At 44.1% G+C, this 17582-nt stretch overlaps 1 protein-coding gene across 5 annotated transcripts in view; it reads left to right on the top strand.

Moving 5' to 3' along the window:
- The window catches only part of ARHGAP26 (Rho GTPase activating protein 26), a 443756-nt gene that overhangs the window by 107735 nt on the left and 318439 nt on the right, over positions 1 to 17582 (top strand). For all 5 annotated transcript variants that reach the window (XM_036281726.1, XM_036281724.1, XM_036281725.1 and 2 more), the window contains exons 2-5: positions 508 to 603; positions 2204 to 2265; positions 6721 to 6792; positions 12521 to 12622. In XM_036281726.1, the coding sequence (XP_036137619.1) occupies positions 508 to 603; positions 2204 to 2265; positions 6721 to 6792; positions 12521 to 12622 (332 nt within the window). The remainder of the gene's footprint in view (positions 1 to 507; positions 604 to 2203; positions 2266 to 6720; positions 6793 to 12520; positions 12623 to 17582) is intronic.

Below are 17582 nucleotides of genomic sequence, written 5' to 3'. Positions count from 1 at the left end.
CCCAGGGAAATAAATGGTTCAGGTGGAAGAGGAAGTTCAGGTCCTCCTGTGCCACGGGGACAGGGCAGTTTCCAGCACTTCGTTCCAGCAGTTTGTGGTAAGATTTGGACTAGGGGAAGATATTGTTGCATCTGACCATATGGAGGGCCAGTGACAGAGTGCACCTACAGGGCTGTAGATGCCACACCTCCTCCATGACCTCCTCAGGCAAGTGACTTCCCACCTGTGTCAAATGGAGAAGCCAGGACTCACTGTGTACCTGGAGGAATTAGAAATAGGCCAGAATTGTTAAAGCAGATGCAACAAGCATACTAACTTCTAAAGCAAATCAGCATTTCATGTTATAAACAAGGGTTTACTATTTTGAATTTACGTTCTTTTGTGCTTTGAGATGGACTCAGGAAGAAATCTGCCAACTTCTATAGAAGTGGAAGGACTAAAAAGTGCAGCAAACAGGAAAGCTAGTATATTTCAGTAATTCACATTTTTTTCTCGTTTTCTCCCTAGATTTATCTTCAGCGAAGAGGAAATTTGCCGATTCCTTAAATGAATTTAAATTTCAGTGCATAGGAGATGCAGAAACAGATGATGAAATGTGTATAGGTAAGTCATAACTATGCTGTTTATCACAACTTTCAATGTCCTTGCTGAGCCTTTTTCAGGGGATAAGAAGAATCTGTCATAAATTAAGAAATCCATAGTAACAGCAGAGGTGGCAGAGTTAAGTGAGGATCGGGAATTTGGGGTTATTCTGGGCTTCTTCTTGGAGCTCCGGGATTGCCTCTCTCACCCCCTCCTGCAGGAGAAAGCTGGATGGTTTGCAGTGGGGCTCTCCTTCCCACCTTCCTTTAGTGCTCTGCTTCTAGCTGGTGGTGTGCCATTCTTCCCCACAACCACAGCACTAAGAACTTTGAGCAAAAGCAGAATGCAGGTAGATGAGGGAAGAATTAGATCAGAGGTTGCAAATGCTAGCTCATGGGCTGAGATCAGAATGCAGCCATGCTTTCTTTGGTACTCATTTTTAATTGAATTACTGTGTAAATTGAATTTACCCTACAGTTTTGGTTCTCCAGCTTCTTTGAAAATTGGAGAATCTGATCAGCTGGCCCCACATTCTGCCTGGTAATAGTTGGCTGGCGCTGTGTAGCCGCTGTTGCCTTCAAATGGGGAGAGGAGCTTAGTGTCTAGCTCACAGTCATCCCCACCTTTCCCTTTTGTTTCTTTCACAAGAGGCTGATGGTAGGGTTACCGTTTATCACCTCACTGTGCTGCTTCATTCTTCACCATCACCTGCCTGTCTTTTGTAGGCAACACTGAGCACAGAGGATTTGCAATGTTAAGACACCTTTCTTTGCCAGGGCCTAGTCCTGGCACTTTAATCTTCATACATTGGGCATCTTGGTTGACTCTATGAAGTGAATAAGTATTGAGAATTTTATATTGAATTAATGAAGTCATAAAGTACTTATTAAGTCCCTATTGCTGTGCAGTGCACCAGGATCTGGGGATGAACAAAGGCAGTTGGGAGACAGCCGAGAGCAGTGAAGATGCATCATTGTAAATCCTGAATATATGGATGCTTTTCCCAACATTATACAAATGTCCCAAATATCCTCAGGGTTTTGGCACTTAATGTCTATTGCCTTAGGGAATAATTCTAGCACAGGAGACAATCCCCACCTGACCAGCATGCTGCAAACTGTATTGTATTAATAAGTGGCCTGGGGACCAGGAGGAACCCAAGGAGAAGTCAGAGATGTGGCTTCCAGTGCCAGCAGCACTGTTTGTTCAGTTCTACTGCCAAAGAAAAGGTTGTGTTCTGACGCAGGCCCACAACAAAGGTTGAGGAGGTCGAATCCTGGGCAGGAAATCCTTCAGCTCTTAAGCGGAACTCTGCCCCTTCCAGCCCGGGATCTGGGAGCCGGCCAGCAACTCATCAGTCCTGGGTACTCTCAGGAATAGGCCAGTCTTTTCCTTGAAGGAAATCCTTCCCTAGCTAAAGTGCCAGGTGGAATTAACATGCATTTCTGGGTCATCTTTAATGGTTAATGATGAAAAGATAATGGGAGCCTAGGGAAACAATTGACCTTAGGCTTCTGCATGTGCCAAGGGATTTCCATCCATAACATGATAGCCGTATCTGGAAAGGCTCCTGAAGGCCCATTACTCAACTTCGGTCTCATGGACCCTTTCTCTTTTCCAGCAAAGTCTTTGCAGGAGTTTGCCACTGTTCTCAGGAATCTTGAAGATGAACGGATACGGATGGTGAGTATGGCTGGGCTACTCTTGGTCCCAGACAGTGTGGTCATATCTAGGGAGCACAGGATTTGTTATCAGAAGAACTGGGTTTGAGTCCAGGCCCTGACACTTGAGTGCTTTGAGCTCTTGAGCAAGCCTTATCCTCTTGTCTGTACTGGGTTTGAAGCCTTTTGTAAAAAAATAGGATATATGTACTTGAATAACTTGAGAATGACTACATTGTCCTCCTAAAGAGTCACTGTAATGTGTATACATAAAGTATATGACTTCTGGGTGTATCTTTACAATTATTTAACTCTTTGAGGCCTTTGATTTTTCTTTGGCAGAATGGGAACAAAGGTATCCCACTGTGCATCCCCCCAACCTTATTAAACTTATCCAAGAGCTCTTGGAGGGCAGGGTTACTCCTTCACTTTTAATTGCAAAATACCTAACACAGTGCCTGCCATGTCCTAGGCACCTAGTAACTGGAACTTAGTCAGTGATGGTAGCTCAAAGAGGAGTACTGAGAAGTTCAAGAATCTAATGTTGATTTCAGGTTCTTAAGAGAGCTCTTTTGCATTAGAATGTATTCTGATGTGGTTCAGCATTTAACAGATGAGGGATTCCATATCCACAGGTTCTTTGGCATCTTCCCCCATATCCCTAAGATACCAGGACTGATTTGAAACCCCTGCTGGCTACATGCTGCTTTGTCCCCAGAAAGGCTTCTCTCTGTTAAGTAGTGCTTCTGAGGCATGAGGAAGAGTTCATTAATAAACACGATTCTTCTCTTTCCATACTAACAAATGATGGTTTGAGACTAAATTTCTTATCTTGGTCAGCTTGGGCTGCCAAAATACCATAGACTGGTTGGCTTAAACAACAAACATTTGTTTCTCACAGTTCTGGAGAATGGAGAGTCCAGGATCAAGGGGCTGTGGTTCCTGGTGAGGGCCCTCTCTCTGACTTGCAGATGGCTGCCTTCTTACTGTTTCCTCACGTGGCAGAGAAAGGGCGGGGAAACTCTCATGTCTCTTATAAGGACACTAATTATGTCAAGAGAACTCCACCCTCGTGACCAAATTACCTTGCAAAAGGACCCATATTCAGATACTATCACATTGTGGGCATTAAAAGATAAACTAAAGCATATTAAATTTTTAAGAGTTTATTAGAGCAAAAATCGATTCAAATTGGATAGCACCAGCCTGAGTAGTTCAGAGTGCTTTACCAATAGGAGCTAGGGGAGACTTTCATACAGAAGATGGGAAAGCAAGCAAGGAAATTATTTAATTGTCCATCGCTTAAGTGGCTGCCTTATTTGGGAAAGCCTGGTTGTTTGTGACTGCTTACTCTTAGGCTTTGATTTCTTAACCTCGAGGCATTCACAGTCTTGGGTTTTGGGTTGCTGATGTAGGCTACTAAGGCATTAGAGCCACCTCAGTCTGATGGCTCTTTGTTTAATTAATTTGCCAGGGTTAGGGCTTCAATACATGAATTTGGGCGTAGGGGGTGCAATTTAGTCCATAGCATCTACCAAGACATTATGTAGCCACACATTTTCTATTTTAACCATCATGATATCTCTGTGAGGGTGGTGCCTGTGTCATCCTCATTGTCCAGATGAAGGTATTAAGGTTCTGAGTGGTTAGGTAACATGCCCAAGATCACACAGTTAATAAATTCAAACCCAAGTTCGTGTTATACCAAAGAATGTGGGAGTTACTTGAAAACTTTAAGCAGAGCTTGAAGCCTCTCACCCTCTGCCCTGCAGAGAGACACACTGTTTCCCCTGATTGCTCATTGCTGGGTGTTTGGAGCATATTCAGGTGGTGGTGGCAGCAGCAGCAGGTTGCTGGTGGGTGGAGGCAGGGGAAATCTTGTGTTTGTGCACGTGCTAGTGCCTGAGAAAGGGAAGTGATTCTTTGGAGTCTGATTCTTGGCTGAGTCCATATTTGGGGGTGGGTGGTGTGGTGAGCAAATCATGATACTACCCTGCAGATTGCTATGGCCCACAGGAAGGGAACAATGACTGGATTATCCTTTTCAGCTCGCCTCTGCAATTTTATTATTAATGTCAGTGAATCAAGTTTCTGCTGTCTGCATCTCAGTATCTGGCCATTGCAAGCCCCTTCCCTATCTCCTCACCCCGTGGCAGCTTCATCACCAATTCAGCTCAGCTTAGCAAAGCTGTACCTTCTTTGGAAAGCCTTCCCTGATGCCCTGGGATAGTTGACCATTCTTTGTATTTTCTTAATATCCAGTTCATGCCTCTGATTCTGCATTCAGCACATTGTATGCTGATAATCACTGCTTGTGTCCCATAGTAAATATGAGTTCTTGAAGGGCAGAGAATGGGCCACCGTGTCCCCAATACTGGCATGCTTGGAACTGAGTGGAAATTACAGTCATAGAATTACAGACCCAGACAGACCTTATTCCTCACCTCTGCAGTCCCTCATTGGACAGGTGAGAAAGTTGATGTCTTATGAAGGCTGATAGCAAGCAGTGGAAGGACTGGGGCAGGAACTTAGGCATCCTGATTCCCAGGTGAGCAGTTACTACTTTTATATATTTACCATCTACTTAGGGCTGGATTCTCAATCATGGATGCCCTCTGCAACAACTTAAGTTTAACATACACTGATACCTGGGATGAAGTATAGAGTTTCTGATTTAATTGGTCTGGAGTGTGGCCTGGACATAGAGATTTTTAAAAGTTCCCCAGGTGAGCCTAACATGAGGCTAAAGCTAAGAAACACTGACTTAGGGGCTCAGAAACAATTGTGAGCTTTAGAGACTTATACTTGATTTATGGAAAACACTTAAACAAGTGAGCCAATTAAGCCACATCAAATAACAATAAAAATCAAACAAGTTAAATATTGCAACACTCTAGTGTTGCTCTACATTAAAGTAAATGTTCTCAAAATTGAGAAAAAGGCAAATGGCATTAAATTTGGAGATCTGCCACCTTCATTCCCTCACTTTGTCCTGTTTGTTCTCTCTGTGTCCATCTGTGGCTTCTGGCCTTTACTCTGTTGGTTTCATGGCAATGGATATGCATGTGATTTAGAAAAATAATGCTCTGTTACGATGAGGTTCCTGAAATAATTAGTTGAGCAACGAGTAAGCAATGAATGACTTAAGAGGAAAGATTGTAAAATACTGTACTGTTTTAGAAAAGGCGAGGAAATTGGAGCCCACAGGGGTTAAATGTTTTGCCGATGGTCACGCAGTTGGCAGCCAATCAAGAAATCATTCATTCATTTAGTCATTGAACAATATTTGAGTGCTCCTTTGTTTCAGCACTCTTCTGTGTTTTGGGGATAGTGGTAGACAAGTAAGCATTTACAAGATGGTGTGCGTGTGTATATGTGTTTGAAGTGGTGAACAGAAAACTTTAGCTGGCTTACGCTTCTGAAGAAAAAACTCGGTGGGCTGGTTGGAATTTTCTTTGGATCACATTGGTGGTCACGGAAGGCAGTAAATAATGAGTTGTCCTCACAAGGATTTGGGGACAGAGCATCTAGGTTAACAGCTAAATGCAAAGGCCTAGAAGTGGGACAGGTTTGGTACATGTGAGGTACCTTCGAGTGATGGTGTAGTTGGAGTGCAGGACCTGAGGGGGTGAGGCTGAGAGATGAAATTGAGAGGCAGCGGGTGGTCAGTAGACACAAGTGTCCTGATCACAGTCAGGCACTGTTAGGTCTACACAAAGTCTGCCAGTGAAGTGCTCATCATACCCTTGGAGAAGGTTTTCATGCCACTGGGTGTCAAAGATGCTTTCTATTTGTTTGTAATCCAGACTCAGTTGATCTGCTTTAAATATATGTACTTAAACATAACCTGGGTGAATGAGCATTTACAAGGTATCACTGGAAGCTTGAAATTTATTTATTTATTTATTTTTTATCCTCACCCGAGGACATTTTTCCTTTTTTTTTTTTGTTCAGGTAGAGTGGGAGGGAGAGAGAGGAACAGAGAGAGAGAGAGAAACATCGATGTGAAAGGAACACATCGAGTGGCTGCCACCCGCACGACCAACCAGGGCCGGGGACAAACTGCAACCAAGGTACGTGCCCTTAGCGGGAACCGAACCCGGGTCTCTCAGGACCGCAGGTCGACGCTCTAACCGCTGAGCCAAACCGGCCAGGGCTGGAAGCTTGAAATTTAGATCCTACCTTGTCACTAGTTTCCTTCCACCTTCAGATGGTTGCTTACATTTTTAGAGGTCCTAATTTTTATTTTTAAAGAATCAATGTTAATCATGCACAGGAGGAATACCATGTTTTGAACTGATGATTAGACTTTGCTTTGACATGCTGTCAGTTTAAGTATTATGAACAGTTACCATATGCTTACTGAAATTTTATGTTGAGACATGGGGAGGCATTTTGTGCCAGAACTGCTCAAATTCTTTACTGATACTACTCTTGTGTCTCCCCCACCCTGCTCCTCTCTGTTTTTCCTCACCAGATTGAGAATGCCAGTGATGTGCTCATCACGCCCTTGGAGAAGTTTCGGAAGGAGCAGATTGGGGCTGCCAAGGTGAGAATTTTGCAATTCTTCACTTTGGATTTTAGGGCAGGAGGTCTGGAAAACACACCTTCTTCAGAAAATCTAAGCTCACTGTCTTCAGAAAATCTTGGGCGGATATGCCCGGAGCCTAGCTCATCTGTTCTTGACAAGTGTCTGAAGACAGCCTGGGTGGTCATCCCCAGAGCAGTCATCATCATATTTTGTTATTTGATCATTTTGTGCTAGTTCATAAATCATCCAAAGGTAGAAACCATTCCTCCTTTGTGTTAATATCTAGATACTTGTGTACTGGACAACCTGGGATTATATTTATTTCGAGATCCGGGACTCAAGCCTAGAACACGGATTACAAATTGGGCCCTGTGGGCGTGGCACTCTGTTCTTAGCTCACTTTTGCTGTGTGTGTGCAAATGAGCCTTCTCTTGATACTGACATTTTTCAAGAGAAACAGAAAAGTCAGAGTTTTACATGAAATTGCCTGATTTTTAAAAAATTTTGGCAAATAATTAAAGATATATATTACAGATTGTACAGGTCAACAAGTTGGGACTGCTTCAGCCCAGAGGTCACCATTTGTTACTACTGAGTTGGAGGGACTAGCCCACACCTGGCCGATTCTAATGCGGTTGGTTGCAAAGGGAGTCTCGTTTATTTTTAAGAGGTGGATTCTCCCAGGTTCCCCTGCCCTGTGAGAAATCACTCCGAAGCCCTAGCCAGTTTGACCTTCAGTAGTGTTAGAGACCGCCTGCAGGGAAGATGTTTTCATTGGAATCAATGAAAACAAAAGGATTCTAGAGATTTTCTTCCTGCTTTTCCAGAAACTAGTTCTTCAGCCGCAGTCCCTTGCGCCACCTGCAGGGGCTTTGGGGCAGCAGCATACTCTTAACCTGTTTAATGGATTTTACTTGTGAAATGGCCTCGAGAGGTGGCTGTAGGTGGGAAAAAGATAGCCAAAATGTAAGAAGTGAGGTCTTTTCTCTTTACCCCCCGCCCCCCGCCAAGTACTTCTGCTTTTTGAAAATGTATATATCAGGGCCTGGAAAAGTACCTGCTCCTGTCATTATGATCAATGGTATTAACTCAAAGGGGTTATTCAATTTTGAAGGAGGGACCATGGCAAAGATTTTTCTTCCAATTCTACAGTACTTTTCTACCAATTTTACAGTTTACATTTATGAAGAAATTGGAGATTATTGGTTTTGTATTACAGATTCAGGAATGTATAGTTTAAAGGGATGTCTTGTTCCATTAGGATTTTGTCCAAGACCTCGAGCAAACCCAGTGATGGGCGAGAACATGTCCTGAGTGTCCTTCCCTAGTTCTTGTTACGCAGGCCCAGTGAGCAGCTTCTCTTTAGTGGCCGTGGAACCTGTGCTTCCCACTCCTGAAAACATAGTAGCAGCTCTGGAGGCTCTGGAGAGCTTTGTGGCACAGGCAGGGTGGACCTGTTTACTGAGTCACCTACCCCATATTCACTTCTCCTTCTGAGCATAGACGCCTCTCACTCTGGCCTCTTCCCTCAGCACACAGAGGAGGAGTGGAAGTCTGAGTGGGGCCCCCTTTGAGTTAATACCATTGATCATAATGACAGGCGCAGGTACTTTTCCAGGTTGGATGGGTGGGGGCGGCGGCTACAGATGGTGAGAAATTTGAGAATTAAAATTTTAAAGAAAGTGGTTGCTCACCAAACACGTTTCCTCTCATGCATATTCTGTTCTCTCATTCTGGTTGAAGAATAATGTGATAATGTTGGGGATGATTGCTCATCTATCCTCCTTTGTCATTTCTTTTCTTCAGTGTACCTGCTCTCTCCACCCTCAGCCCCCATACATTTATATCATAGTATTATGTGCATTTCAGAGACAACAAAGAAACAACAAGCCCTTTACTAGGCGATCTAGAGAGCAAATGCAAGAATAATTAAGAGCCACCTAGGGCTCTATAGTGGCTAAGTTCAAGTTCCTGAACTCTGCCTGTGTGATGCTAAAATTACACTTCCTCCTCCTGTCCCCTCTGGTGCTGCCTCCATTGCTGTATCAAGCTGTTGCTACTTGCATGAAGCTGGAGTTAGACTGTGGGGTATGAAGGCTGCCAGGGAGGTGGACTCTGGGCATTCTTGTGCTAGCATGGCTTCTCAAGAGGAGGGTACCACCTTGTAGCTTGGTGTAATCATGGTCCTGTGAGTTCTGAGTTTGAGGGAGTTTATTTTTCCTGCAGCCCTAGCTGGACTCTACAGTGAAAGTAGAATAGACATGGGGGAGCAGTGATTAAGTGTGGGCACTAGAGCTAGCCTGTTTGAGTCCAAATCTCATTCTGCTACGTGCATGTACACTTGGGGAAGTTACCGAACCTCTCCATGCTTTTTTCCTGAGCTATAAAGCAGGGATCATGATAGTGCTTACCTTGGAGTTGTGACAGGTAAGAAATGAGTGATCTCATATAGTGCTTAGAACAGTGTCTGTCTCATAGTCACTGGTTTGGTTATTATAGTCCATGCACACAGTTGATTCATCAGAAAAGTAAGCAAGAGCCTGCTGTGTGCCTGACCCTGCGCTACACACTGGTGTATGGTGGAGGAGAGCGCGGGTGTGGTGGCTGTGCTCGTGGCTGGGGAGAAGGACATCAGACACAGAGATAGTAAACATGCAGCCTCCAAGTGTGGTAGTGCTGTGAGGCCTATCTCTTCCTGGGTCATGGGCCATGGAAAGCATGTGGTGTTCCTGGTAAGAAGGAATAGGTTTAGATGACGGACCTCATTGTTGCCCTCACCACCATGGCCACCTTCACCATGTTTGTCATCATAACTGAGATTTAGTAAGCACTTTCCATGCGCCTGATACTCTGCTAAGCATTGCATATGGTTTATCTGACTTAGTCCTAATCCTATGAGGAGGTGGGTGTCCTTATCCTTATTTTATTAGACAGTCTTTGAGCTGGAAGAGGAACCTGAGCAATTATCTCATGTAGTCACCTTCAGTATGTAGATGAGGGAACCATGCCCTGGAGAGGGGCAGTGATTTGTTTAGAGTCAGTCCATCTAGACTTGGGAATGCAGGATTCTACTCTGTCCTTTATACCCTTAGCCACCCACAGTGGATGCCCTGGGAGGTGAACACCATCTTGTTCCTGAGTAACTGAGTAATACCGCCATCCCATCTTAAGAGCATTACGCAAATCATAGTAGTTGTGCCCGAAGAGTTCTCCTTGCTGTGACTCAGGACAGAACCTTCCCTTTCTCTTTCGCTTTGGCTGTTCTCTTGAACATGGAGTGTGGAGGCTCAAGTTGCCAGAAAGTCACGGAATTCCAGTGACTCATGTTCCCCAGCTTTTTCTCACCTCAGTTCGCTGGGCTATCTGGCTCAGAGTTCTCCTTTCTGGGGGTGCTGACAGGGCTGGTGGAGTGGCTAAGTGAGCATTCACTGGGACAGGGAGCCACAGCTCAAAGTCACTGGTTTCTGTAAAGGAGAAGAGCTGCTGGAGTCAGGTGTCTTGGCTGTACCTCTCAAATTTGAAGAAGTAATGCCCCCTTGGGCTTGTCTTTATTTGCTTTTGCATGTTTTTTTTTTTTTGTATGGAAGTAGTCTTTTAAACAAAATGCAGATTTGTAGAAATGGCTACATGTCAGCTAAAATTGTGTAGATGATAATTCTGCCCACTTTGTGAGGTCTAGAATTTAGCTGTTCACCAGATAAATGGTGTCTGATATCGCAGGAGCTTGTCGGGGCTTCAGGTGACGGCTTCTTGGTGATTTTTGTGCCACGTTGGCTCAGAGTGTTCTGTGTAGAGCACGTACTGCTCTAGAAGTCTCCACTTGGCCCCTTCCTGGATCAGCAGGTGTTAGCTCACTCGTCCCCTCCCCAGAGAGGCCTCTCTTGAGCACCCTATCTGTGGGATCTCTGTGACTGCGTCCTGTTTATTTCCTTCATAGCACTTGTGGTGGTCTGCAGCTATGCTTTTTATTCATTTAGTGGTCAGTTATGTTTCTTCCTCTGGAATATCCTCACCACGAGGGTAGGGACTGCTGCTTGTATTTCATGCCTAGAAGAGCCTAACACAGAGTGTTGCATGTATTATCTTTGTTAAATGAATAGAGATGTCTCTGAGTTTTCTTATCTGGCTACGGCATTGTTTCTTCTCTAATAGTCCTTAGAGTTGCAGAACAATCCTCTGTGGGCTCCACTTAAGTCAAAAGCAGGAACGATGCACTCGGTTAGCAAACTGGATCCTGGTTAGCAGGCCAGTGCCAACTGTCTCCCAGCTCCCTTTCCCACCATCCCTACTGTGATAGAGAAGGGAGAGACAGAAGACGCCTATGACAGGATGTCTCAAGTGTGGCTGAGACGTGGGCTTTGGAGGCAGCTTGTCCTGGGCTCAAATCCCAGCTCTGTCACTAACTGCGACTTTTTACAAGTTAAACTCCTTGGGTCTAAGTTTTTCGTGTCTACAAATGGGACATAAAAATAGAACCTCACTGACTCAATGTTGTGGTGGGACAGTAGGGATTATTATGTGTATTATGATATTTATATTATTTTTATTTTGAAAACAATTAATATAGAGCAATAAAAATTTCCCAAATGGAGGGGGAAAAATCACGCATTGTCCCCATGGTCTTAACTCAAGTATTTTTGTTTAGGCATCTTCCCATCTAATCTCTCTCTTTTTTTTTTATCCTCACCCGAGGACATTTTTCCATTTTTTGTTCATATAGAGCGGGAGGGAGAGAGAGAAAGAGAGAGAGAGAGAAACATCGATGTGAAGGGACACATCGAGTGGCTGCCACCCGCATGACCAACCAGGGCCGGGGACAAACTGCAACCGAGGTACATGCCCTTAGCGGGAACCGAACCCGGGTCTCTCTGTACTGCAGGCCGACGCTCCAACCGCTGAGCCAAACCGGCCAGGGCTTCCCATCTAATCTTTGTCTACAGGTATATACACTCTACATAGGAGGCACCAAGTTTATACCATGCTACTATTACTTTTCATTCTATAATGAACAGTTTTCCATATGACTTCCTAGCCTTCCCAGTTACATATGTTGGATGTTCTCTTTTTGAATTATCCTAAATCCTAAACTTGGGCAGTGATGTTACTGCCACTATTGCCGCTTCTCTCTCTGCTATGATTAATGATACTTCAGTGAACACATTTGTGAAGATAACATCTTCTTTGTTTTGAATGACTCTTCAGCTCACAGACCTGCAGGTGATATTATTGCATCAAGGAATATTTGGGCCTGCATGTGATATTATTGCATCAAGGAATATTTGGGTCTCTATATTTAGAAGTACTGTTTGAACACTATTAAAGCTAGATCTCCATTAGTCTAGACTTGTCCCATTTAAGCTATAAGTAGATTTTCCTACTCTGAGATTCTCTTCATAGGTAACTTCCCTCCTTCCTTTGGTTTTGAACATCCCTGTGAGTTAGAAACTATAGATTTCTGTTTCACAATTGAAGTTAGGTGGAGTCCTGGCTTTGTCTGTATGAAGCACTGGTATTTACCTGGTTTCTGGCATCCAGGTGGTGCCTCTGATAGACACTCAAAGCTGTCAGGCTGTTGATGGGTGAGTGGTTGCCTGGTTTAATGGGTGTTATTTGAAGAGTAGGAGCTGGGTTGTCTGCTGCTGTTCTGTGGTCTGAGGAAATGATGCCTCTGTGACGATGAGCAGAAAGATCTCAACCTAGGTCATTTTTACAACATTTTACTCCTCCTCTATTCTCTTTTCACCAGGAAGCCAAAAAGAAGTATGACAAGGAGACAGAGAAGTATTGTGGCATCTTAGAAAAGCACTTGAATTTGTCTTCCAAAAAGAAAGAATCTCAGCTTCAGGAGGTAAGAAATTATACTAGTATCCTGAATGAACTATTTAATTTTTACATGGTGCTGTGGATATGTACTGGTTACTCTTTGCCAGAAATTCCTAGGTTTGGAAGAGACCTCGGAAACCAGGAGCTTAATCTGATGCCTGATGCCTGGATGGCCTTTATATCTTCCCACACCACACCCAGCCTGTTGGTGGCAGAGGAACATGCTGCTGGTCATGACCACCCACCTCCTTGTTGGGCAGCCCTAATTACTGGAATGTGCTTCTTCCTTTCCAACAGGGATCTGCTGTCCTGTTCCTCTTCCCCCTTGACCTCAATTCTATACTCTATTAGCTTTTGACTTTCTGCCTTGTATCAGTGACTTAAAATGTTAATATCTGAAATGCTTTGGTCATCCTTCTTTTTGTTTTTTTTATCCTGACCCGAGGATATTTTTCCATTTTTTTTGTATAGATAGAGTGGGAGGGAGAGAGAGGAAGGGAGAGAGAGAGAGAAACATCGACGTGAAGGGACACATCGAGTGGCTGCCACCCGCACGACCAACCAGGTCCGGGGACAAACTGCAACCGAGGTACGTGCCCTCAGCGGGAACCGAACCCATGTCTCTCCGGACCGCAGGCTGACGCTCTAACCGCTGAGCCAAACTGGCCATGGCTGGTCATCCTTCTTTAATGTTAATTTTAAAAGTCTATTTCAGCCAGTAGTACTTGACATTAGTCTTTTTTAAAGCAGTACTCTATTGTCCCTGGTATGGTTTGTGGTTTAGTAACTTTGTTTCAAAGAATTCAATTCTCGCCTTGGCCAGTTTGATTCAGCAGTTAGAGCATTGGCCCGCAGACCAGAGTCTTGAGTTTGAGTCTGGTCAAGAGCACGTACCTCAGTTGCGGTTTGTCTCCAGTTCTGGTCAGGGTCATGCTGGAGGCAACCAGTTGATGTGTCTCTCTCACATGGATGCTTCTCTCTCTCTTTCTCTCTCTCACCCCCCCCCCCGCCCCCACTTTATCTGGATAAATAGAAAAATATACTCGGATGAGGATTAAAAAAACAAAAAGTCTTTGCTCTGACCTGCCCCTGGTCTTTTTGGATTTGCATGGGGTCTTTTTAAGAGTAGTTCACTTGGAAAGAAAAGTCAGCTTTGCAGCCCTGGAGCAGTGACCATTTTTATTTTGTTCACGGAGGTTTACATGGCAAGGGAGTTTACATTTCTGGGAAACAGGACAGTGTCCTAGTGAAACTCCAAATTTGGCTACACAAATGTCATTTTATTTAACTCTTATTTGCTGACCTTTCTCAGGTGTATGTTAAAGAGCAGCTATGGTTTTCAAGCTAGCCCTCATTCTTAAATTTCCTCCTTTTTTTTCTTGAGCAAATAGTATGCCAGTACTTTTGTGAAGTGACAGTTCATACAAAGATGGTAAGGTCAAAAGTTGAAAGAGGAAGGCATCTCAGGATATGGAGGAGTGTGATCCCCTCCCGACTAGGATTTGTTAGACATCCTCAGTTAGGAATGTGTGGTCTCAGGACTCTGCTTGGGTAGGTAAACAGATTGTTTGAGTGACGATGAGGACTCAGCAACATCTCCAGCCACTAGTGTTTATACTGGACTTTGCAGACCAGTCAACCGACAGCAATTGAGTACTTGGTGTGAACTGTAGAAAGTAGAAAACTCTAATAACCTTTCTTTGAAGAACTTGTGCCTGAGTAGGGAAAATTAAGTAAATGCACGAGGAGGTGGTTCTTAAAGTAGCATAGCCACTCAGGTAATTTTGTCAAATGTGATAGAGAAAGTTAAAGAAATGCTTATTTTCATTGCATGGTATATAAAGGCTATTCACAGCTCTACATGGGATATGGGCCCTAGAAGATACCCCAGGATATGTGATTATATTAATATTATATAATATTACATAAATATATAGTTCCACTTAGGTTCTGTCCTGGTACCCTCACTTTTTAGTTATCATTCTTCTAGCATCGTATACATTTAGGGTTTGGAAACTATACTTAAGGAAGTCTTTGGCTGCGGATCACAATGGCGTCATTTGGCCATCCCTACAGTTTCTAAGCAGTTAGATGAGTTGAGGTATTCAAGAGTTGAGCAAGTGTGTATTATTCTAGCATCTACTGATGATGGGAGGCCTGCAATACAGATATCCTACAGGTATGGCATTCCCCAGAGTGAGGGCATTCTACTCCTGTTCTGTTCTCTCTATGCCTGCATATTGCTGACACAGTCATTTAGGGCCAGGCCAAAAATATCACCTGCCCCTAAGTAGCACAATTGAAGGACCAGAACACTGGCTGGCAAAGAGATACCTTATTTCAGGGCCTGCTCTGCCATGTGTTCACTGTGGGACAAGTACTCCTCTCTCTGACCTTGTAGTCCCTCTGTAAAATACTCATAAAATACCTATGCTGCCTACTTTGTATATGAGAGTACATATTATAGCTGCTACACAAATTATCTCTATGACTGACCCATCCACTATCCCCAAATTGGGTGGTACTCTTCTTTATTTTTGAAAATTTTTTATTTTATTTATTTTTAATCCTCACCTAAGGATATTTTTCTATTTATCTTCAGATAGAGTGGGAAGGAGAGAAAGGGAGAGAGAGAGAACATCGACATAAGAGGGACATATCAACTGGTTGCCTCCCACACAACCCTGACCAGGGCCGGGGATGAACTGCAACCGAAGTGTGTGCCTTTGACCAGAATCAAACGCAAGACTCATTGGCTCGTGGGCTAATGCTCTATCACTGAGCCAAACCGGCCAGGGCTGAAAATTTTTTAAAAGTTGACTTGGTGGTCGGGGAAGAGAGAGAAACATTGATGTGAGAGAGATATATCAATCAGTTGCCTCCCATACTCGCCCTGACTGTGGATCAAACCCTGGCTGGAAATCAAACCTACCATGACCTTCTGGTGCAGAGGGTGATGCCCCAACCCACTGAGCCATATAGGGCTAAATGGTACTGTTTTAGACTGCCTTAGTCTGTTTGGGCTGCTGTAACAGAATATCGCAGATGGATTGGCTTTTAAATAACATAAATTTATTTCTTACAGTTTGGGAGGTTGGGAGTCTAAGATTGAGTGCTGACGGATTTGGTGTCTAGTGAGGCCTGCTTCCTGGTTCATAGATAGCTGTCTTCTTGCTGTGTCCTCACATGACCAGAAGGGGTAGGGGAGTTCTCCAAGTCTCCTTTATAAAGGCAATAATGTTCACCCTCATGACCCAATCACCCCCAAAGCTCCACCTCCAGATGCCATCACATTGGGATTAGATTTCAACATATGAATTGTTGGGCAGGGGTGACCCGTCCCACAGGTCGAGCAACAAGGACTCTAGAGGGGGAGTGAGGATGAGGAGGGACAAGAGACACGAGAAATGGAGACAAGACAGGGCTCTGATCAAGTCTCGTTTATTCTGGGGAGATCCACAGTATATATAGGGCAAGAAGCAGAAAAACAAGAACATTTGTTGCCAAGCGATAAGTTTGTGGTAACCACCCCAAAGCAATTTCAGGTAAATATCACGTAAATATCCCGGGTGGAACAAATGATAAACAGAGCATAACTGGCTGAGTAAATGGTTACTTAAAGGAATGCAGAAACATTGTATGCAGAGATGCAGAGATATCCTGCCTTGGGGCAGGAGATGGCAGAGCAGATTTTTGCAAAATGGATGCCATGCAAACAGTCTCCCACAGGTCCCCCTTTTTTTAAATTTTTTTAAGGCCGAAATAATACCTTGAGGGGACTGTGCCTGTCTTAGGTCAGGAAACTTGCACACGGTGCCAACCTGTCCTTACCCATCATTGGAAAGCAAGGCAGCATAAGGCCTTGTTCCTGTCTTAGGTGGTGGTTGGCGACGCGTTTGAGTTCCAGTTGCCCGTCTCTGGCTAACCAGCCCAGTGCACCAAGGTGACGAGGTTTTTGAGCTTATTGACTCACAGCTAGAGTGAGCTTCTCTGTCGGCCATTTCAAGTCTATGATAGTGGTGGACCTGTATAGATTGCATCTTAATGGCATCTATCTGCTGCTTGATGAAAGCCATCACCTTAATGAAGAGGAAGGGTCCTAGTGACACAATCAGTAAAAGGCCAAGTAAGGGGTCCAACAGAGGGAGAAGATACACCCCATTTAGCCCGCTCCAAAGGGGGTTATTGAAAAGTTCTTTTAAGCAGCAGCTTTCCTGCAAGGCAGTCGCATAGGGGGTCAAATAAGGCCCTCCAGAGCTCGTCAGGGTGTGGAGGAGGCCCCAACCTCCTTCCACAAGCAGGCAAAGATGCAGTAGTATCCCTAGCAGTAAGATTACAGCCTTCCGGTCCATTCCTGAAAAGAAAAAACAGGAAAAGCCTCTCAGGGCGAATTTTCGTCCCTGGAGTTATCTATATGGTTATCTATTATTCCTTTAACTTGATCAATCTGTTTAACCAGGCGCTCTGGTAGCCACCTGGCAGATTTCATTTTCTTAGAGTAAATGCATACAGAACCTCGGCCCCAGATGAGGACTGGGTCTGGGCCATGCCAAGAGTTGGTTAGCGGATCTTTCCACAACACTGAGGCAAATTGTTTTTGGGTTTCTGTATGCCAAAAGCGATTAGCAGCAGATTGCCCATTAGTGTCCAAATTTAAAAAATTGAGGATAAATAAGGCATGAGAGAGAATATTTCTGGGTGACCCCCTCGTGGGGTACCATTCCCCCTTTTTAATTTTATTAATGGTGATCTTTAAAGACAGATGTGCTCTCTCTACAATCCCTTGGCCCTGAGGGTTGTAAGGTATACCTGTTATGTGTTGAATATTGAGGCGTTTGCAAAATTGGGAGAAGGCTGAACTTGTATAGCCTGGGCCATTATCGGTTTTCAATTGCTGTGGGCATCCCAGAACTGTAAATAGGGTTAGCATGTGACTGATTACATGTTTTGTGGCTTCACCAGTTTGGAGGGAGGCATAAATGAAT

The sequence above is a fragment of the Molossus molossus genome, unplaced genomic scaffold (genome assembly GCF_014108415.1).
Source record: "Molossus molossus isolate mMolMol1 unplaced genomic scaffold, mMolMol1.p scaffold_m16_p_4, whole genome shotgun sequence".
In the NCBI taxonomy this organism is placed as follows: Eukaryota; Metazoa; Chordata; class Mammalia; order Chiroptera; family Molossidae; genus Molossus; species Molossus molossus.
This window is presented reverse-complemented; position numbering and strand designations above follow the sequence as displayed.